The sequence below is a fragment of the Chroicocephalus ridibundus genome, chromosome 9 (genome assembly GCF_963924245.1).
Source record: "Chroicocephalus ridibundus chromosome 9, bChrRid1.1, whole genome shotgun sequence".
NCBI classification, from domain to species: Eukaryota; Metazoa; Chordata; class Aves; order Charadriiformes; family Laridae; genus Chroicocephalus; species Chroicocephalus ridibundus.
The window spans coordinates 38810135-38824421 of record NC_086292.1 but is presented as its reverse complement, the minus strand read 5'-3'; the positions used below and the strand labels follow the sequence as shown (position 1 = coordinate 38824421).

The 14287-nt window shown below is 37.9% G+C and overlaps 1 protein-coding gene across 1 annotated transcript in view; it reads right to left on the bottom strand.

Annotated features, from left to right (window-relative positions):
* Positions 1-3846: 3846 nt before the first annotated feature.
* The window catches only part of TRPM7 (transient receptor potential cation channel subfamily M member 7), a 57544-nt gene continuing 47103 nt past the window's right edge, over positions 3847-14287 (bottom strand). The window contains exons 28-40 of the mRNA XM_063345468.1: positions 13412-13471; positions 11898-11979; positions 11433-11503; positions 10885-10922; positions 10165-10190; positions 9048-9098; positions 8894-8959; positions 7986-8269; positions 7551-7633; positions 7014-7219; positions 6055-6106; positions 5857-5963; positions 3847-5371 (exon numbers count right to left, since the gene is read on the bottom strand). Coding sequence (XP_063201538.1) covers positions 5241-5371; positions 5857-5963; positions 6055-6106; positions 7014-7219; positions 7551-7633; positions 7986-8269; positions 8894-8959; positions 9048-9098; positions 10165-10190; positions 10885-10922; positions 11433-11503; positions 11898-11979; positions 13412-13471 — 1257 coding nt within the window. The 3' untranslated portion in view covers positions 3847-5240. The remainder of the gene's footprint in view (positions 5372-5856; positions 5964-6054; positions 6107-7013; positions 7220-7550; positions 7634-7985; positions 8270-8893; positions 8960-9047; positions 9099-10164; positions 10191-10884; positions 10923-11432; positions 11504-11897; positions 11980-13411; positions 13472-14287) is intronic.

Here is a 14287-nt window from a genome sequence, read left to right as displayed (position 1 = left end):
TAGTTTGGACTATAGGGTACACTTCCAGCAGGTTGGGCTCTTCTCCCTGTTAATAAATTTTTGATGCTTTGTGTGATTTTTCTCAGTGTCTCCTTTATTCTTCGTTTTTGGAGCTTTTCCATTCTAGGAAACAAACTAAGAAAAGTCGAAATCAAAATTGTAATATTTTGATGGTGGGATGTATAGCTACACATTTTGTTAGGGTAAGAAAGGGCTAACGAGTCTTTCTGGCTTTGGGTCACTAGCTCACCTGGCATGCACTCAGAAAGATCCCTTCAAAGAAAGATAACCAATAGTATCAATTGGTTTTATTCTTCTGTCTTCCCATGAACCATTTTTGTCACTGGCGAATGGCAGAGGTGCTTCCGGTACTCATCTCTTCGTGTTCCCAGTTGCTCGTGGCACACCTGTGCTACCCCTGGTCTCTCACACGATGGACAGATTTGACTGACAAAGCCGCATCCCGGCTCCCGCTCTGTGCTGCTGCTCCCTTCCCAAGCCTGTTCCACCCAGGTGATGTCCATCCCCAGCCTCTACACCCAAGTGGAACAGGAGCCACATGGTGTTAGTTATTAAGCCTTACTTAGAACAAATACCGTATTTTCTACCATAGACTTATCAGAAGGACACACTGACTGATACTCGGTGGGACGGAGGAAGTCAGGTGTTTGGTGCTAGCTCAGGGAAAGGCTGAGCTAAGGCTACGGCGGAGGCTGAGGAACAACCACAAACATCTGACTCGAAGAAACAAAATTCTCGCAAATTTCTGCAATGGATCTGCTCAGTTGCAACAAGGGTGTGAGGGATGACAAAGCTTCCTCGTGCCTAGTGTCACCTTCCAAGGGGCAGCTTTTGTTTGCAGTTAACTGCATTTTTGTGGAAACAAGATGAGAGAAGGATGCCACTGGTTGCGATGGTCATTACTCACATCATCTGAAAAGGGAAAGCCTGAAGTTTCAGTCTCAGGAAATAATCAGCTCACCATTTTTCTTGACTTCAAAGCTCCCTGCAAGAAAGAGTTTTTCAGGTACTCAGGTACAGTTCAAAAAGCAATTTGTCCTAATCCTCTTCCTGCTCTGCAACACCCCTCAGCAATTGTTGGGGCTTAGTTTCCACTTCTACTGCTCCTCCTATCACTATCTGTACCTCATACCTAGCACAAACCCAACAATGTATCAGCATGGCACAAACATGGAAAACCACTGCCTGGATTTTTTTATTTTTTATTTTTATTTTATTAGCTTCTGGTGCAGTGCAACAACAGACGCTGACATGCCTTAACCTTCTACATGGTTAAATAATACTGAGATATATTTCATTATTACTAATGAAACAATAATTAGCCCTACACCCCTGGCATATCTTACCTTTCCCACCCACTTCATCTGGAATCTCCATGTCAGGAACTCGCTCCTGGATTCTCTTGGCAAGCTCCCGTTACTAGACTAAATATTCTCATCATCTGCTCTAAAAAATAAGCACAAAAACAAGTTACAACCCCCAAAGGCTTAGCAGCCACAAATTGTTCATGAGCTTTACATTTACAGTGACGTAAATGTAAATGTAGTGCACGCAAACACAGTCTTTTCTAGAGTAATTTGCTGCGCCAAAGTTTTGGCCCCATGGTAGCCGACATGAAGGAATTGTATCTTGATTTCACTCCGTTAGTGACAAGCATGAGCAGAGCCAACACTTAGTCAGAGCAGGAGCACCAAAGGAGATATGTTGGAAAACATATTGAGAACGGTAGACAGAAGGAAGGAACCAAGTAATTTGTTTTTCCTATACAGGACAGGGAACAACACCGCTCCAAACGATTTAGCGGTTTGCAGCATTAACGGGGGCTGTTTCGACTTCTACTGATTCTTAAAAATGTTCTTGCCATAAGTAAGAGTCTGCCTTCCTACAGAGGGGAACACATTAAAGAAAAGAAGGAAGATAACTTGAAGAAACATGTTGAAAAGCACGTGCTGTGGTCATATACAGGCTGATGGCAGCATTGAAAAGGACTTTTTGAAACCGTTATTGGAAAACAATAAGTTAAATTCAATCTATAACAGCTATCATGCAGGTAGAACAAAATTTGTATTGAAAACTATAAATAACCAAAATCATTAACTACACTGTCAGTACTTTAAAAAGACTATAAATCCATATAGCTGAATTTTCTCTTAGTACTATAATCAGCAACACAAACAAGCATCATTCAGGAGGGCAAAAGCATATGCTTATTCCCGGTTTTGTGGAATCCAAATCAAGATCTTGATTTACTATTTCAACATAACACAATATACAAATCCACATCAGTACTGCAAGCTCAGGGGCTGAGAATTAACTTACCGTTACTCTCACCACAAAATGGATTACTTGCAAGGAAAAGTGTTCATTGTAAAAAGAAAGATTAAATCATCCAAAGTTTTTTCAGAAGCATGTTAATTTTTTTTCCCCCCAATCGATCTTTTAGGAACATTCAACATAAACTGTTACTACCGAATTTTCAGCTGTTGTCTTTTCCCCCCTCCGAATCCTTGCAGTGTTAAGTGTTGTGGCACTAAGTGAGATGCAGCCACAAAGAATGGAAGTGTAGGAAATCACTGCCAGGGGCTTAAAAGCCAAATCCTTCCTTTTCTGAATCACATGGCTGCGGAGCAGCAGCGAGGAAACCAGCTCCCCAGGAGACTCGCCTTTGCACGGATCACCTCTAGGTGTTTCAACACCTAAATACTGCGAGAATGCAGCTAAAAATGCTAAATTTTCTGGGTTAATTAAAAGATTAAATTAGCACACTCGCACATTTGAGGTTTCTGCATAAAGAAGTATTGATGCTGGAGGAAATTAAAGTGCATTTTAAAACAGAAGTTACATAAGCAACCAACACTCGTCTACAAGTACATAATATTCAGTTTAATATGTTATTCAATGGTTTTTCTTCTAGTGAAAATATCCTGATTTTTCTCTGCTAGTGTGAGGGAGAAGATAATTCATGGAAGTTGTAATTTCCCCCTCCCTCCCCCAAATTAGACACAGGCTTCTCATATAATTCTAGGTGTAAGTCTCCCGGAGTAAGGTAGTACTCATGCCAGGAAGATGTACACAAATACGTAGAGCGTTAACTGCGCCAAGTCTCACACACATTCCCCAACCCTATCTGTCCCCTTTGGTCTTGAAGGGCTTCAGGCCCTCATCACTGCAACACAGAGCAGAGGGAACACTCCCCACCATCACACACACCCACCACAGAAAAGTCTCATCTGCTCATTTTGTTAATAAATGAGTCACAGACAAAACTACTGAAGACAGGTACCGCGGTTGTAAAAATTAATTGTGCATTTTTACGTCAGGAAACAAAGAGCTTCCTAACTTTTTCTTACAATTTTCCCAAAATGGTTTTCCCAATATGGTTTTCCCAATTCATACACTGAATTTCTTCTAGAAATCCTTCTCAATTTGAAGAGCCGGCCTCACTTACAGATTAACTATTGCTCTTACTTGGCTAAGAATATAGCATTAGAAGTGTGCAAGTACATCTTGAGTAACTGCCCATTACCTCACAGTAACAGAAGGGGATGCAGTCAGGCATCCACGAAGCAGCTCCCAATTCAAAACAAACACTCTAAAGTGCTTTAAGATATTTTTATCTCATTCACTCATTTACCCCATCACATATGTTTATCTACTATGAGATATTTCTCTTCCCCCCCAGCCCCAGTTTCTGGTGTTAGCCAAAGTTGAGATACCTCAGAGGCGGACAACTGCTTTGATCCAGCATGGCAAATTCTACTTCTCTGCATAAAGAGTTACTTAAATTCAACCAAATAACCTTTCAGACTAAGACAGACAGCAGGATTCTGTAAACAAGAATAAATTTATTTTAGATTCTTTAAAGATTTAATGATATACAAAATGTATACAGTATTATATCCTTTTAACATTTTACCTTTCCCCGTCGAACATAAAACACCATTTAAACAGCTATTGTGTTCGTGCCTTAGGTCTGTATCTATAAGATACACTACTGAATAAAAAATTTATAGAGCTATATACTGCCCTTTTAATTAAAAATTACAAATTAGTACCTATGTAACAAAAAAATCGCAGCATGAAACTTCAGTTGGACAAGAGTTTTTTCTTGCTGAATGCTCAACAATATTTGGGACAGTTAAATTACATTTTATTGGCATGAAGGTGCATTGCAATCTCCCGTACTTTACATAATGCGAATCCAACTCTAGTCTGTCTTAAATAAGTACCACAAATAACATAACATTAAAGATGTTATCTACACAATTTTAAATACATTTAAAAGCTATGTGTACATTCGGTTTTGATATACTGGTTTTACGAGATCTTTGGAAGGCATAACTTCTGGAGCAGTCACTACGTACGAGGAAAAGCACTTCCAACTTGTGTTCTTACAAGGCAACTTATTTGGACCAGTACATACTATTTCTTCTATTAAATATGATTATACCAGTCTATCATGGCTTTGTTACTATTTGACGGTGACTTCATAAAATTGAAATGTATAAAACAAGAAATTTCATTACGCACAATTAGGGTTCTACTCCACAAAAAAAAAAAACCAACCCAGCTTTACAGCCATGAAGCTGAATCCTGATTCAGGAGACACTCTCTCTCTACTGGAACAGATCAAGTTCCCTACCTTCAACCTCAGCCTACTGGCATTATATATACACCTCATTTGGCTCTGTCCTCTTCAAAAGGCCAGATTAAAAGACATCCGGTGAGAAAACATTAGTGGAACACTTCCAAAAACGCTCAAAGAATACTCCGGCATTACAGAGGTAGGTGCTTTCTCCTGTCTTTTGCTGACTGGCAGTCAGACAGCTGCCAAACAGACAAATGCTTTACCTTAAAACATCAACTACCAAAATCCTTTTGGTTGAAGGCATATTGCACACCACAGGACTACAGAAAGAAAATCCTCCACTAAACCAAAACAAAATAAAAAATAAACCTTCTGCTAAAAAGCCCCTTTAAAAACATATCTTCAATACTTGTCATTATTCAACCTTTAAAGTGATGAGCTGCTAAGCCGTTCTCTGTAGATGGTTATCACAAGTTGTTAGGTCCTTAGATTATGGACTAGCCAAAATTCCACTTATAGGACAGCAATCCTTGTTTTGACATATCTTTCTTTTAATTGGTGAAGGAAAGATAAGTGACAACTTTGTGACATCCCATGAAGTTTGGATGAAGCCACTGATTTGGTCACATTATTAGAGCATCAGACGAATAGAATTAGCTGAATCGGATTCTTTGGTGCAGCTTCCAGGCTGAATTGTCAGTTCAGGGGAATCATCCTGAGGAAATATGATCTTGTCAGGTGTGTAATCATTCCTCTTCAGATCTGTACAAACAAAAGGAAGCCATGTTGATTATTATTTCCTGAGCTAGTAGAATCAATGGGGCATAAAAGTCTTTCAAAGAATTGGGTACGCATATGCGCTTATAAAGAATATGCACTCAATATGCACTATATCAAAAAAGGATGTTTTTATCATACATGTAATCGTAGGCCTAAACCTCTGCTTTAAGAAGTGATGGAAACCTCAGAAATATACTATTTATAGATATTATAGCTTGTATTGAGTCAATTAGAAATTGGATCCTTCTATGATCTGTTTTGATGTTACTAGGATTTACAACTCAAATCCAAAATAAATGACGTCTCTTCATGTGAGAAACAAGCTGGCAGGGAAGTGTGAAACAGGCAGGAATCATGCAAGTTTATTACTTATTCCACTTTCACAGCATGACATAACTATTTCATTACATATCATACAACATTTCATGACATGAGTGTCTCGGAAGAAGAAATACAGCAACTCTTACCAGGAAGTTTAAGTTTCCTGCAGCAGGAATTACAGTGATGCTTAGCTCTGAAGTTTTTTATTGCATCCTCTCCCAAATTGGCTGGACCGAACACCATATCATATGACCTTAGAAATAAAGTGCACATAAACATGAGTTGCATCTGTTCTCTGGTGAAAATTTTGTAATACTTTTCTTTAAATCCTTTTTTAACCGTACCTTTTTTCTCCAGCTTTTATCACAGAGGGATCTGTCAAATTTTCACCAACACCTTCAAACAGCAGATGAAGAAAAAGTTAAATCTGATACATTACATAAAGACATTAATATTGAAAAGCCTTGGCATCTTTAGCTATGACTTCTCAGCTTCCCCAAGAATAAAAGCAGAAACACCGCCCCCACACTCCCCTCCTGAAACCAAAAAACAACCTAAATGGTATGTGATACTCTACCCTTGCAAAAATTGCTCCTAAACAAGCACTTTGTACTTCTCAGATTTCCTCCACCTATTTTTACATCTGCCTGCAATTCCTAACATTATTTTTCACGCACAAGAAAGAAGTTTCCTATATAGTTCTCTCAGCCAGAATACCTGACACACAATTTGGGATAAATACAGCTTACCATATTGGCACTACACAAATAGGCCCCAAACTAATTTATTTTTTTTTACGGTGCATATCTTTAGGAAAAAGATGTATATATTTATATTCTATTATACTATACTACACTTTATTATTTTATACTATTTATATTCTATTCTATACTAAAAGGGGGTAGATTTAGACTAGCTGTAAGGAAGAAATTTTTTACATTGAGGGTGGTGAAACACTGGAACAGGCTGTCCAGAGAAGTGGTAGATGCCCCATCCCTGGAAACATTCAAGGTCAGGTTGGACAAGACTTTGAGCAACCTGATCTAGTTGAAGATGCCCCTGCGCATTGCAGGGGGGTTGAACTAGATGGCCTTTAAAGGCCCCTTCCAACACAAACTATTCTAAGATTTTATGATATTCCCCATAAGACAACCATAGATTCAGCTTAACTAGACCAAGGTGCACTAAACAATGCTTGTTATTTATTACAGGCACACAAATTCTCAATAAAATGCTATCACAAGAGAAAAACCCACAAACATCTACCTTGGCCCCAATCTCAAATCCAAAACAAGGACATTACCTTGCAAGTCTAGCACCAACAATTCTCCTCTTGTATACTCGTATGTCCAATGGCTGAAAGCTAGCATCACTTCCTCTAGCATGTTAGTTGGAATTATTTCATCACCATTATTGTTGTTGTATTTTCTAAACTCTCCAGTCATGCACTCTTCAACTGCAAACCACTGGCCAGCAGAGTGGCAATATAATAGGAAAACTTCCAGGAACCTAGTACAAAGGATACTTAATGAATATATTTCCAAAATAACTGCCAAATATATCATTACTACTAGATTTTTATTTGATTCACTACTAATTTAAGTAATTTGAAATTATTATACAAAGTTATTTACATTATCACACTAAGCTGGAATTGGTACAAAAAGTATCAATAGAAAACACTGCTGAAGATAATTCTGCTTGACATATTCATAGTCATGTTTCAAGATGTATCTTCACGTATCAGTACCTTAATATATTTGATCCACCTGTTAACAACCTTGTAGGCATTCTTCTATGTCAGAAACACGCGACATAATGGAAGTTTAAATACACTCACCTCGGAGAGTATGGAATGGATTTGGGCTTCATTTGATTGAACGCAAAGGTGAGCTTCTGTGCTGCCCTCTGCTGTTGAATTTCCTACAAGTCAAAGCCCGTATTTCATTAGTTGCACTATATGACAGGGAACGTTAAGGAGCCAAAAAGGCAGCAGGAACAGCGAGTGTCTATTCCCCCCAAGACAGGGTAACTAATTACTTACTTTTTAAACTATGTCTCCGTTTTAAGAATTCAAGCAATTTGATTAAGTAAACCATGCTGGAGCAGAGTTTTTAACCCTTTAGCTCATAGAGAACCCCAGACTAACATCTTTTTTTTTTTTTTCTTTTTTTAGTAAGTATATACTAGGTGGGGGTTTTTGGGGGGTTGGGGGGAATCCTGTTCAACATAGAATGCCTGTCTGTGTTTAATAATTGACAAGGATAAAACTTACTCTCAAGCACAAGTGTAACACAGTGTCCTCCTTATATATGCTTGACCAAGTATTCACAACTTCAGGAAGAAAAGACTTGATGATATAAAGATGTCCTGATTTCAGGATATCATGTTCTGACCACGTGCATACTACTTTAAGAGCTCGACGTAAACCTCCTCCCATCTCCTCTTTACTTAAAAATTCAATTTTAGCACAGAGTCCTAGTTGTGACCAGGAAGACATGCTGTTGTTCAAGATGCTGGGAGAACTTTCTTCGAGGCGATACACAGTGACTGGTTCACCTACATTACAACATAAAAAGCAATTACTGCACTTAATCTTCCAAGTTTAAAATTAAAAGCACTGAAAACCTACAGTTTCTTAGATTTCAACATGCTGCAATATTAAATTGTTACTAATATCCTGAATTAACAAAAAAATATAAACTATCCAGTGGGAACTCCTTTCCAACCTCTTTCATGCAGCAGCAAAGTAGTACAGCAGTATTGTCCTCCTAATTAGTACTATTAATGACACTGTTCAAACAGCATTAAGAACATTGAATAAATATGTGTTTGAACTTTGTACGAGTCAAGACAACTTAAAGGAATCCTTCCAGAATAGTTTGTTATAAAAAGTGTTAGTACAACACTATCATCCCTGTATCACCATTTGTGATGACAACTACAATTAAACCCAGATTTCATAATCAAGTGAGCTGCCCTAGAAAAGGTGTCATACTCATTGTTGCAAGACAGACTCTAGACTTCTTTTATTTCACTAAAAGTTTAGTTTCACACCTGCTGTGAGAATGTGTGAAGTTCATCTTGACCATTCTGTATTAGAAAGAATCTGTGCAGAGTTTTACTTTCGTTTTCTTCCCCAAAAGACCATAGCGAACCAGCAACAAGAAGTACAATTCTTACCTCTTGGAGGCACAGGAGTAAATGGAATGCTCTGTGATAATCTCATCAAGTTATTTCTTTCTACAGCTAGAGAAAAATTACAGCATTTGTTAAAGATCAAGGATCTAATAAGTGTAATTAAAAACATGAACATTAGTTCATAAGAGGGACTGACCTGAGTAATAGTAATTGATATCCATGATAGGCTTGAAAGGAGAAGCAATGCCTAGGGGGAAAAAAAAAAAAAAAAAAAAAGATACTGCCTGCTACCTGTATTGTGTATTAAATTACCACATGCAAAGAACACTTGTCAAGCAACTAGAGTTTGAAAAAGATTTGCTGTGCAGAAAATTAAATATCATGCTTAGCTCTTTATTACCTCATGGGGGAAAAAAATTAAAAATTGTAGTGCTGAATAATATAGGCTAGGGGTGGACCTGCTGGAAAGCAGTTCTGAAGAGAAGGGTCTGGGGGTCTTGGTAGACAGTAAATTATCCATGAGCAAGCAATGTGTCCTTGTCGCCAAGAAGACCAATGGAATTCTGGGCTGCATAGGGAAGAATGTGGCCAGTAGGTCAAGGGAGGTCATTCTCCCCCTCTACTCCGCACTGGTGAGGCCACAACTGGAGTACTGTGCCTAGTTCTGGGCTCTGCAGTTCAAGAGAGACAGGGAACTACTGGAGAGAGTCCAGCATAGGGCAACAAAGATGACTGAGGGACTGGAGCACCTCCCTTATGAGGAAAGGCTGAGAGAGCTGGGAGTCTTTACCCTGGAGAAGAGAAGGCTGAGGGGAGACCTTATTTAATGTTTACAAGTATCTAAAGGGTGGGTTTAAGGAGGATGGAGCCAGACTCTTTTCAGTGGTTCCCAGTAAGAGGACGAGGGGTAACAGGCACAAGCTGGAACATAGGAAGTTCCGATCAAATACGAGGAAAAACTTCTTTACGGTGAGGGTGACAGAGCACAGGAACAGGCTGCCCAGGGAGGCTGTGGAGTCCCCCTCTCTGGAGACTTTCAAGACCTGCCTGGATGCAGTCCTGAGTAATGTGCTCTGGGCAATCCTGCTTTAGCAGGAGAGTTGGACTAGATGATCTCTAGAGGTCCCTTCCAACTCTGAAATTCCGTGATTCCGCGATAGTAAGCTATTTATTTAAAAAACAAAACCAAACTCACACTATTATGGGTCCATTAAGTTCAAACGTTATCAGTAGTTAAATACATTCTCATACAAGACCCAAACAGTTGCTTATATGTAAAGTTCCCAGCTTGTTTACAGCAGAAACAAACTTACCATTCAATGTATCTTCTTCAGATGGCCTGTGAAATGCCACAAAACCAACAGTTATTGCTTCTGAAAAACTTACTTTGCATTCACCAATTTTGACACGTCATCCTAAGGTCACCTTGTTAACCTCATGGTACTGCTTTTATCCTATTTTTCAAGGGCAGTACTGGTTTCTTAATTACAAAACACTAATGGAAGGCTGTTAAGTAATCTCATGTTTTTAGAACTATACTTTAAATACGACCAAGTCACGCACAACTTTATGTTGAGTTTGCATCACAAGAGCTCATTCCCACAGAGGCGCTTTAATTAAAACTTGTTCACAACAGCTTGCCCTTGTGTTATCAGATTAATAAGGTAATGACTTTAACAGTTAACTTAGGGGATAATTGTTAACAAGAGCAACGCCTGCACAGTTTCAGAGAAGGTTCACAGTTTGAAAGGTTGGGAAAAGACGTTTACCAGGAAGCTAGCTCCTTAATAAGTGTCGACACAGTCATTTTCATTTAAGGACATGTTTTGCCCTCTGACATGTGACCCCATTAATCTAAATAGAAGCTGTCAAAGCATTCCAGCGAACACATTCAGTTATTTATTAGAAAAAAACCCCTTAAACCTTGTTTTTTCATGAAACACCACCAAATACCACTAGAGCCAAAGACAACAACCAAAAAGAAAACCAAATCAGAGTAATAAAATTGCACCATTGGTAGAAAGCTTACTTACATTTGACTACTATTTGAAGGTCGACCTTGCAACCAATCCTTTAAAATAAAAGAGAGGAAATACAAAGAAGGTTTCAGTTTTGTAAGGAAAACGTCGGATATTTAATTGGAGGTGGGGTGGTAACTTATTTTAAGATCTTGCAGCACAGCCTGTTTATCGGAAATATTTCACCAGGCTGTACTGAACTGTAGTTGAATGGAAAGACTCAAATACAACTGAGGAATGGGAACTACAGTTAAAAGAATAGATAAGGCTGTATTATTCACTACTGTTTTATGGATTATATAAATAATTATTTTCTTAAACAAAAAGTCGGGTTTTTTTCCATAAACAGGAAGCAGCATGTGTTTTCATAGTGAGAATATGCACAATATGTAGTAGAGAACATGCACAACTTCTTCCCTCAGTCAAAACAGTTCCCTTCTGTTCCCGCCTTGAACAAATGAGTCCACAAATCAGTATTATTCTTTACACAATCAGTTTCATCTCCTTTATTTGTTCACAGTGTCTAGTGCTGCTTAACTACAACAAAAAAGGAGGATACAAACCGTCAGTAAGGCTGCTTTAGAGTCTACTTGCTGAGTGTCTTCACTCGATGGTCTTCTACTCTTGCTGTATACTACGAATGAAAGAGATTCATAACTGGACAAGGAATGCTGTGTGTCGCTGTTGCTTATCTTCTAACAGAGTGAGCAACTAGGCAGCTTACTGTGGCTCATAAAAAAGGCCTGATCCACACCTATCTGATCTTTACAAGATTCCAGCACAGTCCTGACCAGAACACTTAGCTTTTTATGGCTCTAGCTATCTGTGGCAAATGCAAGGTAGCAGAATCAAGCTGGCATGCCTAGAAGAACCACAATAAGACACAGGAACAGATTCAAGCAGGACCAATCATCAAAATATTTCAAGATGCCTTAACTTCTTGTGCTTCCTTTTTATCTTCTCAGAATATGCATTATCAATATAATTTAGAGCTAAAATTAGGTCACCTGAAAAGACGACACACTTACATTGTTCTGAATGGACTGCCAGAGGATCAGTAAACCCACCGCAAGAACTAGATTGTCTTAGACCACTGTCAGTTTGAAGACCCTACACACAAAAAAACCACAAACCACAAATCATTAGTCATCACTATCATTGTTTTCAACTGTACTATTTTGGCACACAGTCTGCCTAGTTTTCTTTTCTAGGACTATCTAGGAGTCATCTTTTTTTTTTTTTCTTGGACGTACCTCAAATACCTTGCTGCACAAAAATGTACAAGTTGAGTGCATAATTCAGTAAATATGCTCTTCATAGTAACCATCAGCTCTAACAATTTCAGATGCACATTAAGACTACTGACCCATACTGAAACAATTATTTTAAAGAGAACATTACAATAAGATACAACTACAGAACCGTACATTACACTGCATTTCCACAAGCACCAAGTTCAGCTATTCTGTCACATGCCTTTGTTAACTATCAAGTCTCATTTACGAGCTTTTTCTCTGGCACAAACTAAAGTTCAGTTTGAACCCATCAAAAACAGCAACAAAAACTAGAGAAGTCTTGCCACATAAAACCCTACAGTTTATGAACTGAATTTCCTCATGGACTTATTCCTTAATAATAATTACATACTTTCTGAACATCAGCTGAGGGGGTCAGCTTTTCACAACAAAGTATTCCTTTGCAAAAAAGGAGAAAGGCAGTTTCATCACAAACTAGAACTACGTGTAGACTGGCATAGGGCTGGAACATTCCTCACAACCAGCCTATTAATTCCAATGGTTACCTGAATAAAATGTTACCTGAATTCAAGATTTTTGAAGAATAAAAAACTAGAACTTGAAATGCTACGCCCTGCTTTGATTCCAAGATTTGTAACAGTTAGGAAATTGTTACCCCTGTTTTTCATCCTTCTCACTTAAGGAATATACCTCCCCCCGGACACCTAAACACATACACGCAAGCGTGTGTGTGTGTGTACATATGCATGTCCAAAATGTGTGTTTATATAAGTATGTATATATTTCTTTACATCCCCTAAATAAAAATGCTTCACTGGAATGCAACACAGAGAATGCACCTGCTGAAAGTGTCTTCTGAAGACCCATTTTTAGGTCTATATACATTTCAGTGTTCAGCATACATCTTCAGCATCTTCCAATCAATAACTTGTAGGGCCTACATGAAAGGTAAGAATCAAACCAGTCCCACCAGTTAAGATGGGACAACTGTTATTACTAACAGCTAAAGAACAGTGGTACTGTCTGGACATGCTACTGGAGTTTGCATCCCCATAGTACCAAATGCTGGAACTATTTAGACCCATGTCAAGGAGACATCCAGCTGTATTTGTACAAAAGTTCAACTATGACTTTTTTTTTTTCTTCTTTTCTTTTTTTTAAATCATGACCACGGTTTACTTATGGATAATGACATAAGAAAATTGAATTCCCTGTCTTTGCTATAAAGAATATATTCAGTATCTGGTAAAAATAATGCCTCATAAATGGAAATCTTCTTTACTTACTTGAAGCCTGGTTGTCTCTATGCCCTCCAATATAGCTTTTTTGAAGTCTTCTTGTTGCTCCTATAAAAAAAAAACAAAAACAAAGCAAGTTGTAAACATTACCAAAAAAACCATGCCAAATGTACACACACACAAAAAGCTTTTTGGTCACACATTATACTTATCAGAAGGTCCAGCAGGAGCAGCTCAGCAGAACACTGACATTGCAAATGGTCACAATGCAATTCTCAAGTCAATAGATTTTCCCCTGAATGAGGGGTAACTGCAAATGGTAACTTTTATTTACTAACTTAACAGCTAGAGTGAGAAAACTAGCTTTACATATATATATATATACACACACACACACTCTATAGCACTTGGAGGACAGGTTTGTTTTAATTAATCACTTTCCATTTAGTTATTTTTTTATTCTTTACAAAAATTGAAATTATTGAACATTTTAGTTTATGCCATGTTTATTAGAAAGGCTTTCTCTTCTTGGAAGCATAATGAATAATTTTTGTCACTTTTTAAAGTCATATACACTATCATCTTGCTCATATAAATATCATATAAATTACTAAAATCTTCCTAAATGCTGACCTTGAGATTTATGAGTATTAAACATTTAATTAAACACTAGTTATATGGGATACATAATTTTATCTTAATTCACAGTTGTAGTCATCTCATCTTTCCCAGCCTCAGATCTCATTTCGTATTTCATTAGTATCATATTATGAAACAACAGTACTTGATGTATAGTTAAGGTTGCATGATTTGTCACAAGATTTTTTTTTTTAAACCATAAAACAGATACACGTTCCTTACAGGCTGCATTTTGCAAGTTCTTTGATGATATTTGCTCCTAGACTTTTTCAAAACATATCGTGA